Source organism: Cygnus atratus, chromosome 24 (genome assembly GCF_013377495.2).
Source record: "Cygnus atratus isolate AKBS03 ecotype Queensland, Australia chromosome 24, CAtr_DNAZoo_HiC_assembly, whole genome shotgun sequence".
Lineage (NCBI taxonomy): Eukaryota > Metazoa > Chordata > Aves > Anseriformes > Anatidae > Cygnus > Cygnus atratus.
In genome coordinates this window covers 6,554,515-6,568,586 of record NC_066385.1, presented here as the reverse complement: position 1 = coordinate 6,568,586, position 14,072 = coordinate 6,554,515, and the positions used below count along the sequence as shown (strand labels likewise).

Here is a 14,072-nt window from a genome sequence, read left to right as displayed (position 1 = left end):
TGGCAAATGGGCCAGATACTGTCTGCTTTTGACTCTCAGCCAAAAGGAGAATCAAGGTGGAAGAGAATCTATTGATAGGAAAGCGGAGGAGAGAAGGGCTCGTGGACAAGCAACCATGAACTTGGCCTTCAAACTAGCTTGAAATACCACCACACATCATCTAAGCCCAGCAGGACTGAAGCTAAGGAGCTCCCTCAGCTTTTGAGACTGTAGCAATGTGCTGAGAGGGAGAGAGGGCATCGAGCAGGCTGCTTCTCCCCTGTACCCACCGGGAAAGGAGGAAAAGGCCACGTAATACTGGTACCCTTGACAGAAATGCTCGGCCATATGTATGATTCAGGGAAACAAACGTCAGTCCCAGTGAGAAAAACTCTGAGCTGGGAGGCCCCAAACTTTCCTAGACAGCTTGCGGAGAAACAACATAGCATCACCTCCATCTGGTCCCCGTAACATGGATGGGCATGATAGAGGCTCCTGGGCTCTAACAGGAGGTCACCAGCCTGGATCAAGAGCTAGCAGGGACGTTGGGACCCGGCACCGACTTCTGGTCATTGCAGCTCAGAAGACATGTCCTCCATCTGCTGTCCCAAAAAGCTGGTCACCCCCTTCTAAAGGCTGGTGAGCACCTGCGGAGGTGCAGCAGCAAGGCAATGCAGGCACCGGCTTGATGCTCTGAGAGGTGAAGACATGTCCAGAGATAATCACTGCCCAGCTCACCTCAGCTGGTGGGTGCAAGGGAGGTAAGTTAGGGGGGGTGGTTTCCTGAGAGCTACACCAGGACTGTGGTAGGACTGGATGCCCCACAGCTCTGCTTGTCCCACTGGGACATCTAAAGTAAGCGGCAACAGGAGACGATCCCACGCCAGGGATTTTGGCTCAGCAGAGCATCCCACATGTCAGGAGTCATTCCAGGAGAATGCTCCTGACACCCATCACTGTAACCCTGGTCCAGACCTCACACATGCTCACACATCCAAAATCACTCACTTCAGAGGTCCTGCTGCCTCTCAGCACAATAACCGCCCAACCACAGAGCATGCTGTCCACGTTGTCACATGGACATGATCTCTCCATGTCTCAGAACAACCTGCAGACGCCGTCACTGTGCTGGTGGTAACAAAGCAGACACCAAGGATCCACCAGCTGCAGTCCCACACACCACAATGACTCAGCCAGCCCCACACTGCTCCCTGCCAACCCTGCTCAAAATGTTGGGGTTATCTGGGTGTGTCCACAGCTATGAAAACTACAGGAGATACAACAACAACAACAACGATGGCAACAACAACAGCACCCTTTTGTGCTATGAACATCGATGGTTAATTGTGCTCGCTGGAATAAGGCTGTGACTCCTCCCAGCTGAAGGACAATGGACAGGGAGGGCAGAGCACTGGGTTGCAGGAGGAAGCATGCTTGGCTTTCCACCTGACACTAGGTCCTTTTTCCAACTATCAACTGCTTAGAAAGAGAGGTTCTTTGCTTCAGATTTGGGCTGCGAGAGAAGGACCCTCAGAGAGGTCCTGCATCACCTCTTGTTCCTCCTCCCTTCCCCGAAGGCAAGCCCCGGAGATCCTGCTGTTCAGCCCAGGGTTGTTGGAGGAGTCCTGCCCCTCCCGCAATCCATTCTTCCCGATGTCATCTTGGAAATGGCTGCTTTGGGTTACGATTTTAAGAGGGGTTTCTTCTTTGTCTTGCCTTTATTAATTTTCCCATTGCCTGGAAAGCCAGGATCCACTCCCCAGTGACCTCCTCTCCTGACGGGGGTGGTCGGCAGGCAGCCGTCACAGTTCGGATTCAGGGGTGCTGGCCATTAAGTACCCGCTCCCGTATCGTCCGTTGGGGGCACTGCTCATTTCCATGGGGGAGTTGCTCCCCGGACCCAGGTAGGAACGGTGTGTGGGCATGGGGGACGGGGTCTCGCTGGGCACTTTGCTCAGGATGAAGCGGGTCTCATCATTGTCTTCCAAGTTGGAGATGTCCTTCATCATCCGGCCCTTCTTGTAGGTGACCGAAAGTGTGTTGGAGCCATCCGACACAAGGTGGAACTGCCGGAGGATGAAGACCAGAGGCAGAGGGAGAGATGCCAGGATGATCAGAGAGATGAGAATAGCCATGGCCCAGGTTGGGTAAAAAAGGAACTTCTCTGCAGCCTGAAAGAGAGAGAGAGATCAGTGTCAAGGGATTGTTACAACAAAGGTGATGCACGTCAGGTACAATATATCCTACGTGCTAGTCAGTCCCTGCTGCCTCCTGCCAGACTTCATCTTTAGGGGCATCACATGAAACTAGCAGAAAGAAAGTTAAAAACAGGAAAAAGGTCATGGTCCTGCACACAGAGGGTAGCTGTGGAACCGAGCCAAAACCCAAAGGCCAAACTTCAGCCCGTGGTCAGAGCTCGAGACTTCTGGGCAGCATTGACAAACCTGACTGCCTGCAGAGGACAAGCAGCCTCAGACAGGACATCCCGCAGCGGGAGGAGAGACGAGCAGAGGAGGGAAGAGCAAGGTGGTCTGCAGCCCTCAGCTCCCCCCCTGCTCAGCCCAGGCCCGGGTGGGGGCAGCAGCGGGGGCTGGGGCTGTGCTCACCTCCTCTCTGATCCAGGCGCTATAGCCCGGGGGGCTGACTCCCAGCTGGATGATGCTGGCGGTCATGAGAACGGCCATGCAGATGGGAGAGACGTACTTCCAGGTGTAGTAGTAGAACTGATAGGGTCGGAAACCCAGCATTTCTGTCAGTTCCTGCATGAACCTGCCAAGGGAAAGAGATGGAACCACACTGTTCCCACTTTCAAAAGAGAAACTCCCTCCCAGGAGTCCCTGTTGTAGGTTGTGCTCAAGGTAGAGCCTGAAGAAGAGCCCAGCTGATCCAGGCAAGTGTCTCAGTGTCCTTCAAACCTGTAGCACTGGTTGGGAACCTCTCAAGGAAAAGGCCTCCTGACATTAGCCTGAGCCTCCCTTGCTCCGGCCAGCACTGGGGCAGACAAGGTGCCCTTGGGAGTGACCCAGGAGCCTCGAACAGAAGCGTACTGACAAATAAGAGAGCACCAAAACCAAAGCTAGATACCCGCTAGCAGGACGTGTTCCTGGGGCTGTGTTACGCCTAGGGACGGGCAAAGGATTGATCCTAGACAGCAGTGAACAGACATCCCTCCTCTATAAGGTAACTGCTATCGGGGTATTTGTTCCATCAGAGCTTGCCTCCTGGGAAAAAAAGTCCTACAGGCAAGAGCTGGAAGGTAGTTTTTTTGTTTGTTTGTTTTTTGTTTTTTGTTTTTTTTTTAGCCAGGAGTTACAGCACAGATATTCTTTTCCCTGTGCAAAAGCCTTACTTCTTGGTGCCATATATCCAGGCCACAGCAATGTTCTCCAGGATCACTACAACCGTGAGCGGCAGCGTGGCTGAGTAATCATCAAACATGGTGACAAAGTAATTCCCTGAGCGCTGCACGAAGATCAGGCCGACCACAAAGGCGAAGATGCAGCAGCCGACTGCAGGGAGCAAACAGGCACGGTCAGCAGAGCACCCAAAGGGGAAGCAAGGCCTTCCCTTGTGGAACCAGGTGGTCCATTCCCTCTGTTAACAGGACCCGGTACACCTCCACCACAACCATGCTCTTCTGGAATGACCCCCAGCGCACTGGGGACCTTCCACCCCTTCCCCAGGAGGATGCAGAAGACCTCACCTGTGAACACTTCCTTCCGCACCTTGAAGGTGTCGATGATGGGCGTAGTGATGCCTGACATGGTCCCAATCATGCTGCCCAGCCCCAAGTTTATCAGCATCAAGAAGAACATGACAGACCAAAATGGTGAGGCTGGAAAATGGGTCATGGCTTCCGTGAAGGCGATGAAGGCCAGCCCAGTTCCTTGCACTGACTGTTTGGGGGAGAGAGGCCAAAAGGAGAGAAGAAGCATGTCAGAGACAAAGCCTGCAAGCCCCTGCAGGCCTCAGGTCTCTCTTGTCCCACTGAACAATTCCTGAGGGAAAGAAAAATCCACTCCTGCACCCCAGCATGGAAGTGATGATGTACCTGTCAGACTCACTATGGGCAGACCATTTCTGCACCCCAGGAAAGATCCCTGTGCACTGGGAAGACCACAGGGAAAGGGAATTCCCATCCCTGTGGAGGGTCTATAAAAACAGTTCCTCCAGATCCATGTGCCAGGAGCAACCCAAATAAAGTAGCTCCTACCTGGGACTGGCAATGGACAAGGCAACCTGCTTCTCCTGTTAGGAATGCCACCGGGTACCTTGTCGAGTTCGTCCTCCAGCAGGCAGGCATCCAAGCCCAGTTCTTTGAAGTGCCCCTCTTTCACTGTCATGATCACCCTGTACATCTCGTTGTAGTCCTTGGCCGTGAGGTGGGAGAAGTTCACGTGGGGAGGGATGAGGTCGTGGCTTAGCACATTGGTGTTCAGGTAGCCCAAGATCTTCTCAGCGTTCCTAAGGGAGAGCAGAGCCCAGTCACCCGGAGATGTCCCCTTCCTCCTGGGAAGGAGGACAGGGCCTGACCTTGTGAGTCCTTTGCATCAGGCAGGATAAACCTGCCTGGGCCACATTGCCCAGGTCCCAACTGTGATGTGCTGTCCAACCTCTTAGCAATTTGCACAAGCAGACATTGCATTAGGCCACAGGACAGAGGATGCAGCCGGGACCCTACCAGGGGACAGGTTCTCTGCAGCCCCTCCTTAGCCACATGTTGTTGTGGCTTCTCTTCTGCTTTGGCACAGTCAGGATTTTTATGGATGCAGCTCACTGTCTAACAATAACGCGAGGTGCACAAATTCACCTTCTTCCAGCCGTTTTTGGGGTACAGCACAGTAGCTCCTTAACCTCTTGCAGACAAGGAGACCCCACCATGAGTAGAAACTCAGGGAAACCCAGGTGATGCGATCAGTCATGGACTCACCAACAATGTGCAGACTAACAGTCCGCCTCATGGCTGAATTTTAGGCTGGAGGAGCTAAATGCCCAACTCCCTGATGGAACTAGAAGAATTCATGCCCTCAGCTACAATGGGACATCTCTGGAGATCCAGGTCTTGACCACAGAAAGTCGGGTCCACCAAAACACAACGTTACCCAATTCTAGATCACTTACTCCATTGCCTCAGACCCACCCCAACTGGCAGGAGCACAGATTTCCCACCCCAAAGAGACAGAAAGCAAATCCACCTACTCCACCACACATTTCTCGTTCATGATGTTGGCCTTGAAGCCCAGCACGGCAAACACAACCAGGGTGGCCAGGACAGAAGTGAAGAAGTTGATGAAGGAGACGAGCGTGGCATCGAAGTGACAGTTGTTGTCCTGCTTGTTGTAGCTGGAGAAGGCGATGACCCCCCCAAAGCCCAGGCCCAAGGCAAAGAAAACCTGCGTGGCTGCCTCCCGCCACACCTGGGGGTCCAGCATTTTGTCCAGCTTGGCGGGGACACAGAAGAAGAAAATAGGTGGTTTGGTGGTGCCATAACTCATCCTCATGGAGCCAGAGCTAAACTAAAAGGCTGCTGTGCCTGCAGCCTGGGCTGGCTCTGGAGCAGCCACGGGCTGGCTTCGTGCTGCCACAATCAGGTTCTGCGTTACACAGCACGTGGAGGTCCTTTTTCTCTTTCCCACACAGGAGGAAACTGAGACATGGAGAAGGGCAAGCAAAGATTTGGACCACAGACCACCCGATATCCCGGTTCCCCCACCAAGGGAGCCACATGCTGCACAGCAACGGGGCCGCATCCTGCCCCTGCCATTGCCCACCTCCATTGCCTGGAGCGTTTGGAAGCCAGCGGCTGGGCTGGGGGTTTGGTAACTGCCCATCCCCTGGACATCATCCCCCCTGCCCTGCTGCAGGCTGGAAGCCTCCAAGCACCATTCATCATGAGATCACAATTAATATCTTCTAACAGCCTCCCTGGCTCAGCTGATTCATCTACATCTCTGCTTAATTAATTAATTAGCTGGTTAATTGCATAACACCAGTGGAGATTTTGCTACCAGCCAGTGTCATCTCATGGAGTCCTTAAATACGTCACCTAGGGGACCCCTCTAGCCCACCCTGTGCCTGGACACCTGAAGGCAACAGGAGCGATGCCAATGCTTGAGGCAGCACTAGGATGGCAGTCTGCGAGTCCTGGCTGTATTCAGGGTGCTGCTAACACCTGCTGGCTGATTTATCGGGACCTGCGAGATCATCTGGGGTTGATGCTCTATTTTTTGAGGTGGGGATTATAGAGGAAAAGTGGGGTTCTGTGAAATGATGTGTGTGTGAAGGGCTGAGCCCCAGGTAAAGGAGCCCTCTGCAGGCAGCTGTTACCCAGCCTCAGAGGTGAGGACGCAACACTTGCTTGCACCAGAGCACATGGGCACAGCGAGGGTGTGCTGTGGGGTACAGGGAGGTGACTGCAGCCTCTGGGACAGCTAAACCTCCCCCCTGCAAACCAAGCTGGTGTGACCAGCCCGGAGGAGAACCTGGGCACGGGGTTCTTACCTTGGGTGTGAACATGTGCATGATCCCATCCACCGCCCCACGCAGCAGAAGTCCCCGCACCAGGAAGCAAACCAGCACCACGTAGGGGAAGAGCGAGCTGAAATACATCACCTGGGGCAAGAGGGATGCAGCATGGGCACAACCTCATTTACTGCCCCCCACGCTCAGCTCCCTCCCCATCCATCCACAGGACAGCACAACAGGGGTGAGAAGGGGGGACATGGCCCAAGGCAGGACATTACAAGTGCTGAAGCCTGGGTGGATCTGTAAAGTGCTTGGACACACTGAGGAGAGAGAAGGAAAATCTGCTGGGGCTGCTGAATGCAAAGATGTCAGAACTAGCTCAGAAAATCCCTGGAACACAACTGCCAGTGTCTGGCAAGCCCTAGGGAAGGCCAGCTCTGCCTCCCCACCCCATTCTCTTCCCCAGCATCAGCCCAGGGCTGCAGGCAGAGCAGATGTGGTTGGGGCTTCACCCGCAGCAGGGGGGACGTGCTGCCCCGGCCCCACTCCTGTGCCATATTCCCATCCCACAGCTCTTGGTGCTGCAGGCAGCAGTCTCCTTGCCCTGTGCTACCTGCTAATGTGCCAGATGTTTTGCAGAGCCCATCTGGAGATGAGGATGTTTGAGAATCCCATGGGGACGGTACCCTTCTGCACCTGATACCACTGCTTTCACAGCCTTCCTTAATACATCAACAACTCCAGCAAGGTCTCAGCATCCCTCTCCCAAAGCTTCCTGTTCCTCTCTGCCCTGCTTCTGGTGTGCTGTCCCAGTGCTTCCCCCATAGAGGAAGGCTCTGCTCCCACCCGTTTGTCCTATGGGTGAAGCTGCCTTTGGGATCTGCAAGGGAAGGAGCTGCTGCCTCATTCAGATCTTCCACACCTCTTTCAGTTACAAGGCTCCTGCTGCTCAGAGCATCCATTTGGGTGGTCCGGACATCTGACGGCCCCCAAACACAGGGACCTGGACAGGTGCTTTGGCTGGCTTGCGGTGGCATTGCTGCAGGTGTGCTGGACGAAACCCCTCCCCTGTGACCCTCTCTGATCTCATTCTGTGCCCCCAGGAGATGTCCCCAGCTCTGGAGCAGGTGTGATCATCCCAAAGAACACAGCATCCCCCAGACACCCCAGAACAGGGCAGGAGAGTGTGGACCTAAAGATTTCTGCCTTCATGTCATAGGAAAAGCCTGATCTGGAGGATGGACTGCAGATACCCACCTTGCCCGAGGACTGAATTCCTTTGATCATGGCCAAGCCAACAAGACTCCAGGCCACCAGCAGGCACAGGGTCATCTTCCAGTTGAGTCCCCCGCTCTCTGAGATGGAGTTGGAGATGTCCAGGGCCTCCCGGTACCAGAAGTAGGTGGTGGCTGAGCTCCTCTCACATTCAGCCTCCACGACTGCAAGTGAACAGAGGCACCAGAGGGTGAGGGGCTGGGGGAGAGTCATCCATTGTCTATTAGGGGATGAACATGAATTAATGTCAAAGATGTGCCAGAGCTGGCCAGGGAAGGTAGGCATCCCTGGGAACTGAGGGACAGGAAAACAGCGCTGATTTTTAGCAGGAAAAAGGGAACAGAACATAAAGCCATTGTCATGTCAAAACCAAGGCATCAAATACAGTTGAAGACATTTGCATTTACTATAAAATTTCCCAGATTGTCCCAAGGAGACACTCAGATGCTATTGAGCACCACTAGTTCCACCAGAGTCTCGGTCGGGCACTGACGAAGCAGCCAGACAAGCCCAGCTCAGTTTCCTGCACAGCCCAGGTCAGTTCCTGGTCCCAAGCACCAAGGCAGCCTAGAGACCCAAACTCTGGGTCCTCGAAGGGGCATCGAATCCCAGCCATGGGGAAAGAATCTGGCTGAAGGCATGGCCAGGACTTGTCTGACCCGAGGAAACATCTCCATGGGGCCAGGGCACCTGGACTGCAGAGGACCCAGTGGCGCCTTCTCCCATCCAATCCATGCCCTCAGGAGACTCCCCAGCCTCCAGTGTCCCCAGCCTCCAACAGATGCAGACATCAGGGGCCCCCAGTGTCCTGCAGCCCCCCCCCCCCCCTCCCCAGGAACTGCTCCCTCCCAGCTGCACCTCCCCAATCCTCACCAGCCACCGAGCCATTCCTGGCGATGGGGCACTCGCTCCAGGGAAGAGGGTACTGGAAGGACTTGAAGAAGTAAAAGATGCTCCAGCCAATGATGACATTGTAATAGAGACCGACAAAAAAACAGACCTGGGGGGAGTAAGGAGGACACGGTGTGAAGTCGCGGGGCAGTGACACAGTCTCTACCACACTTCCTGTGGGGCAGTGACCGAAGGGGAGCAGGGATGGGCTTGTACCCAAACCAGCCCTGCACCCACGGATGGAGCTGGAAAAGCTGCCATCAACCTCTCAAATGCCCACACTGGGCTCCTCCAGGCCACCCCCCACTTTGCAGATTGCTAAGCGTCCCGCACAGCCTGAGGTGGGGGATGGAGGGGGCCCATGGGTGCACTCACCAGGCAGCTGGCATAGCCGATGCCCCCAAGGCGGGGACAGACGTAATTCCAGACACCGATGCTGCCCCGGCGGATCCGCTGCCCCACCGCCAGCTCCAGGAAGAACAAGGGGAGCCCAATGATGATGAGTAGGACCAGGTACGGGACCAGGTAGGCACCTGGCAGGGGAGAGAAAGCTCATCACGGACCGTCTCTGCCTGCTCTCGTGCAGCCAAGGACAGACAGGGAGGGAGGGACAGGCAGAGCTCAGACAGGCTCTGTCTGGTCCATTCATTCGCAGTAACAAACACACGTGCACGGAAGGGAACAGTGCAACATCCCCGACAGTGTGGGTACTGCAGGATACACCCCTACAGCACACCACGCCCGTGCAGACCTCAGGACACACCGGGAAACCAACGGGTCCTGCCTGCACACACGCCTGAGCACAACCAAACCCCCTGCACTGCAACAGCCCCGTGGCAACACTGGCCACGCCACATGCTACCCTGCACAGTGAGGTCCTCTGGTAGGGGCAGAAATAGCTCAAAATAGAAAGGCGGTTAATCTCTGCCTAATTGAGGAGACCAGAGAGAAATTAGCAGTTCATGAAGCATAACCAAATGGCCGTAAAGGATGCGATGACTCACGCTGCAGCGCCCGGCTGATGAATTACTCCAGCCTGCTGCCAGGGGCTGCGGGATGGGGCTTGGAGCACGTGGCTGCAAAGCACATGCTGGAGCCCAGGCACTGTGGGCAAGCTCCCGGCTGGATTTATGCCCCGGTGACAGGCATCAGCCCTGGGCCAGGGCAGGACCTGGTGCTGATGCTCCACCAAGCAGCAGCGCTGCAAAGCAGCTCAACCCCATGATAGTGCCACGAGGCTGCAGCGTGCTCTGTTCGCAGGACAAGTGCCCTCGCAGCAGGTTAGGGATGGACGTTAGAAACACAGGGAGGTGGTAAATCAAGATGCAGCCACCCAGGGTGATTAGGAGGGTGAAAGCAAAGGCAGAGTGCAGCATGGAGCTGGACCCTGGGAACAAGCATGAGCTTCACATCTTTGCAACACCCTCCTGTGCATCTGCACCTCAACCCATCAGCAGACAGAGCAAGAAAGAGATGGACAAGTTTGGAGACAAATTTCTCCAACATCAGAGATTTTCCTGCTGTGACCCCTGGGAAGATGGGCACCAGCTAATGCCCATGCATCATCACCAGCCTGCAGTGGCTCCCAGCACACCAAGTCCTGGGAATTTGGCTCCGACACATCTTGCTGCCAGCACACAGCCACTCTCCCCCACAGACGCCTGTAAGGTGAGCGGGAGAGAGAACAGCCACCGCCACCACCTCAGCAGCCCAGAAGTGGTCTGTCCGTCACTGCCCAGCTCCCGCATCTGTCTGCCTGGCACCAGGCTCCCTGCCCAGCAGGAATGTCACCTGGGGGCCAAGAGGGTTAAATGTGGTGGGGAGAAAAGGCAGAAAAGCAGCATCCACACCAGGGGACAGGCAAGATGGTGCCACTTATCCAAAAAGCTGAGGGGACTAATGTGGGGTTCAGGAGAGCTCAGCATTCTGCTGCTCAAGCCAGTTCCTAGCTCTGTGCCTCAGTTTCCCCATCTGTAAAATATGGAGGCAGTCTTTAAAGCCTGTCTGGAGACCTGCTGCAGGAAGGTATTATACAGTAGCAAGGAGCTCCTAAAAGCTGCTGCTTGCCCTGGTACCCACCTGGCTTTGTGCCCCTGTGTCCCAGTGCAGGATGTGGCCAAGCTGTCGGGTTCAAACCCAGCACACCCATCTCCATCACAGCAGGTCTCACAGCTGTCGGAGGTACAATTCCCCATCCTGACATCACATCCCATGTGGCCTTTTGACTAAAAAGCAGCTGCTTAATGCTCCCCAAACACCGTCAGCAAATTCAGCTCTGGTTCTGCTAGGTGATTCTGATCAGGAATCACCCCAGCCTGGGAGCACGCGCTGCCCCTCCCATTTGCCAGCACTTGAGGTGGACGAGGCTAAAACCCCAGGATGCCAGAGACCCTCAGAGTAAGCTGAGAAAATTTCATTCCAGGTAGTTACTGGCTGTTGTGGCAATGTGGAAACTGAGGCATGGATGGGTTAAGAGAAGCCTGGTTTATAACCTCCTGCCCCAAGCTGGGCCCTGATCCCATTTAATCAAGAAAACCAGGAAATAACAGATGTGAGAGCTCTCTACCGAAGGCAGCAGTGCTCCATCAATCTATCCCAGCCCTGCATTTACCCCAGGCTCAGCCTCCAACCTCCTCGGGCCACGCACAAAACCCGTCCTGCTGCAAGTGATGCACACGTGTGCCAGCACGTGCAATGCAGCCAATGCATGCATTCAAGCCCCGCACACCTGCAGATGAGTGCTGCAACCTGAGACAACGTGCAAAAGCCCCCCCAAGCTTTGCAATACCACGGCTGCATCACGCAAAGCCGCGCTGCACCAAAACCCAGCCGTGCACCTTCTGCTTGGAAACAAAGCAGGGCACTGGGAGCTGTGGGTGTCCCCTCGCCACAGGGACCAGGTGCTGGGGATGTGCAGAGAGGCAGGGGCTGGCCGCAGCCGCAGTGCCCCAGCCAGGACAGGCCGGCAAGGGGTGTGGGCAGCCCTGACAGCATGGGTCCACCTGGGAGGCTGACTCATCGCAAAGATGACACCAGAGATCTTTTAATTATTGAGGGCACTGCAGGCTTGCTGGGGCTGGGGGCACGTTGAGCGATGCAGTGCCAGGAATATGGTGAGTGCGAGGTGAAAGCAAAGCAGAAAGCTGGACTGATCCTGGCTCCGTTAAACGCTGCTCTGCAGGGGACGCCTCCATCACTGCAAAGGTTGGTGCTGCGGTGGAGAGGCCTTGGGGTGGGATCTGGATTACGGACAAGCAACCCACCCTCCCATCAGTGCCACGAGCAGTGCTGGGGCTCAGCACAGCTGGAAAAGACCTGTCTGCTCCTGAGCTGGCTGGAAGTTGGATTTGGGGAGGGGCAGGAGCCTACACAATGCAGATTTTTGACAGGGAAACAGAGGGATGCTCTCCTCTTTTTTTCCCCCTAGCTCCCAAATTGCCCCAGCAGGAATCAGGGATGTAGTGAGAAATCCTGGCTCCTGGCCTGGGACTTGTCTTGTCCTCGGGGCAGGAGGGTGAGCATCCTTTCAGAAGAGGCTACCCTGCGGGTTCCTGCATCACTGCACCAATACACGCTGCAGTGAGCAGCACCCACACCAGGCTCTTCAAGCTCTCCCAGCTGCCCCTTTCCTCCTTCAGAGCCCAAACAAACCACATTGCTCCCTCCTTGCCCAGCAATCCTCACCCTGATGGAGGCAGGACCGTGCCTAAACCCACCCAGGACCTGAGCCCATTCCTGCCTCATCTCTCACCTCCTCCATTCTTCTGGCACAGGTAGGGGAAGCGCCAGACGTTGCCTAGCCCCACGGAGTAGCCAATCTGTGCCAGAATGTACTGCAGCTTGCTGTTCCATGCCGGCCGGTTCTCTGCATCCAGCTCCTCCTCCCCGTCCTTCTGCTTGTCCCAAGCCTCCCCCGTCACATTGAGGACACTGCGTTTGTAGTCCACAGGCTCCTCATGAGCCAGCAGGTCGGCCACCGACTCGGTGACATGCTCGCTGCTGTGCTCCCGCTGCGTCACCTTGCTGTTCTTCGGCATCAGGATGGCTCCGTGTGGCCCCGGGGGGCAGGATGGGGCAAGAGGAGAAGACAAATGTCCCACAGGGCACACACCTGTGCAAGCTACGGCTCAGGGCTCACCTCCTCTTCATCAGCAGGACCTGCACGGGGAAGAGGTCAACAGAGAAGGAGGTGGTTTTGCCCCAAGGCACCGCAGGGTCTCCATCACCCCCATTTAGCTGGGGTTAGAATCCCTGGCTGGGGGGTGCTAACAGGGAGCACTCCCCTGGTCCTTCATTCATAGAGAAGAGCCTCCTAGGCCCTCAGGAGGGACCTTCCCCAGGCGCAGGGGGACGGTGGCAGGTGACAGAGACACCTTTTATCCTCTAACAACCCCATTCCTGGCCAGCAGCACCGGCTGGTCCCCTCTCTGCCATCCTGCATCCATCACCAGCAAGGGCTCTGCCCCTGACTCCGCTCCCTGCCCCTCAGCCAAGCCTGGCCTCAGCCCTGCGAGGGCTCAAAAGCGTGCAGGTGACAGTGACGAACATCCTCCCTGGACATTATCAGGAGCAGCTTAAAAGCCTGGGAGCTTGCAGATAAATCTTCCTGGGCAGCTTTACAACAGATAAAATCTGCAAAACAGTGATGGCTAACACAAAGCCATCGATCATCCCAGCCCCTCTGCCTTCCCAGCCTTCATCGTGGGCCATACTTGGCCAGAGAAAGCCACGCCACAGGATCCGTGCACTTCAACCAGTTACACCAGTTTGCCGCCCCCACTTCACCTGCCTCATTCCCTAAACTCCTGCACCAGCCCCTGTGGGCACAGGGCTGGACAGGCACAGGTGGGTTTATTTTTGGACCCACAGAGGGGAGCGTGGGGTGAGTGTGGGGTTGCTGCCGGTGCAGGGACAAGCGGGAGGTGAGGAAGGGTGTGTTGGCAAACACAGCCTGCATGTTTGCGCCAGGGATGACTCTGGCTGCACGAGCAACCCCGACAGCAGGCATTTCAGAGGGTGCCCATGACCCAGCTTAGCCCCACAGTGTTCATCCCCCTTGAAAAGCTGTGAGGCATCAGGGAGGTCTATGCTGTTCCCCAACCCAGGAAAGCACCAAGCCCTGCCCTTCTTAGCCGTACTGGAAGAACTGGGGCCAGACTGGGTGTTCCTGCCCCAGCTGGGACCATGGAGCTTCACCAGCTGGAGAGAAGATGGAGAAAACCCACAAGAAATCCCAAGTCTTGGAAAAATGATTCTGCCAAAGGGTCACGCTTGCTTTTTTTCTCTCTTGTCCATCTCAACTTTCTAGGGACCTCAGGATGGTCACCAGTCCCTGGAAAAGCAATAGTGTTGTGCCCAGGGACCCATCCTGCCCCAAGCTGGTCATGGGGTCATTTCACCCTCACCGGTGGCTTTCTCATGTAGCTCAGGGCTGGTGCAGCACCCGTGTGGCTTCCTGAAGG

At 55.7% G+C, this 14,072-nt stretch overlaps 1 protein-coding gene across 2 annotated transcripts; it reads right to left on the bottom strand.

The window, feature by feature from the left end:
* Positions 1-1,781: 1,781 nt before the first annotated feature.
* SLC6A17 (solute carrier family 6 member 17) lies at positions 1,782-12,647 on the bottom strand. Of its 2 annotated transcripts, none has more exons than XM_035570606.1 (11): positions 12,362-12,647; positions 8,986-9,143; positions 8,593-8,719; positions 7,702-7,883; positions 6,481-6,591; positions 5,179-5,420; positions 4,244-4,443; positions 3,683-3,865; positions 3,329-3,488; positions 2,586-2,748; positions 1,782-2,150 (listed from the first exon to the last, which is right to left on the bottom strand). In XM_035570606.1, the coding sequence occupies exons 1-11, from the start codon at positions 12,645-12,647 to the stop codon at positions 1,782-1,784; spliced, it is 2,181 nt and encodes a 726-aa protein (XP_035426499.1). The 2 variants fall into 2 exon arrangements, with proteins under 2 accessions (XP_035426499.1, XP_035426498.1); XM_035570605.1 differs by having other exon boundaries at positions 3,683-3,875; positions 4,251-4,443.
* Positions 12,648-14,072: the final 1,425 nt, after the last annotated feature.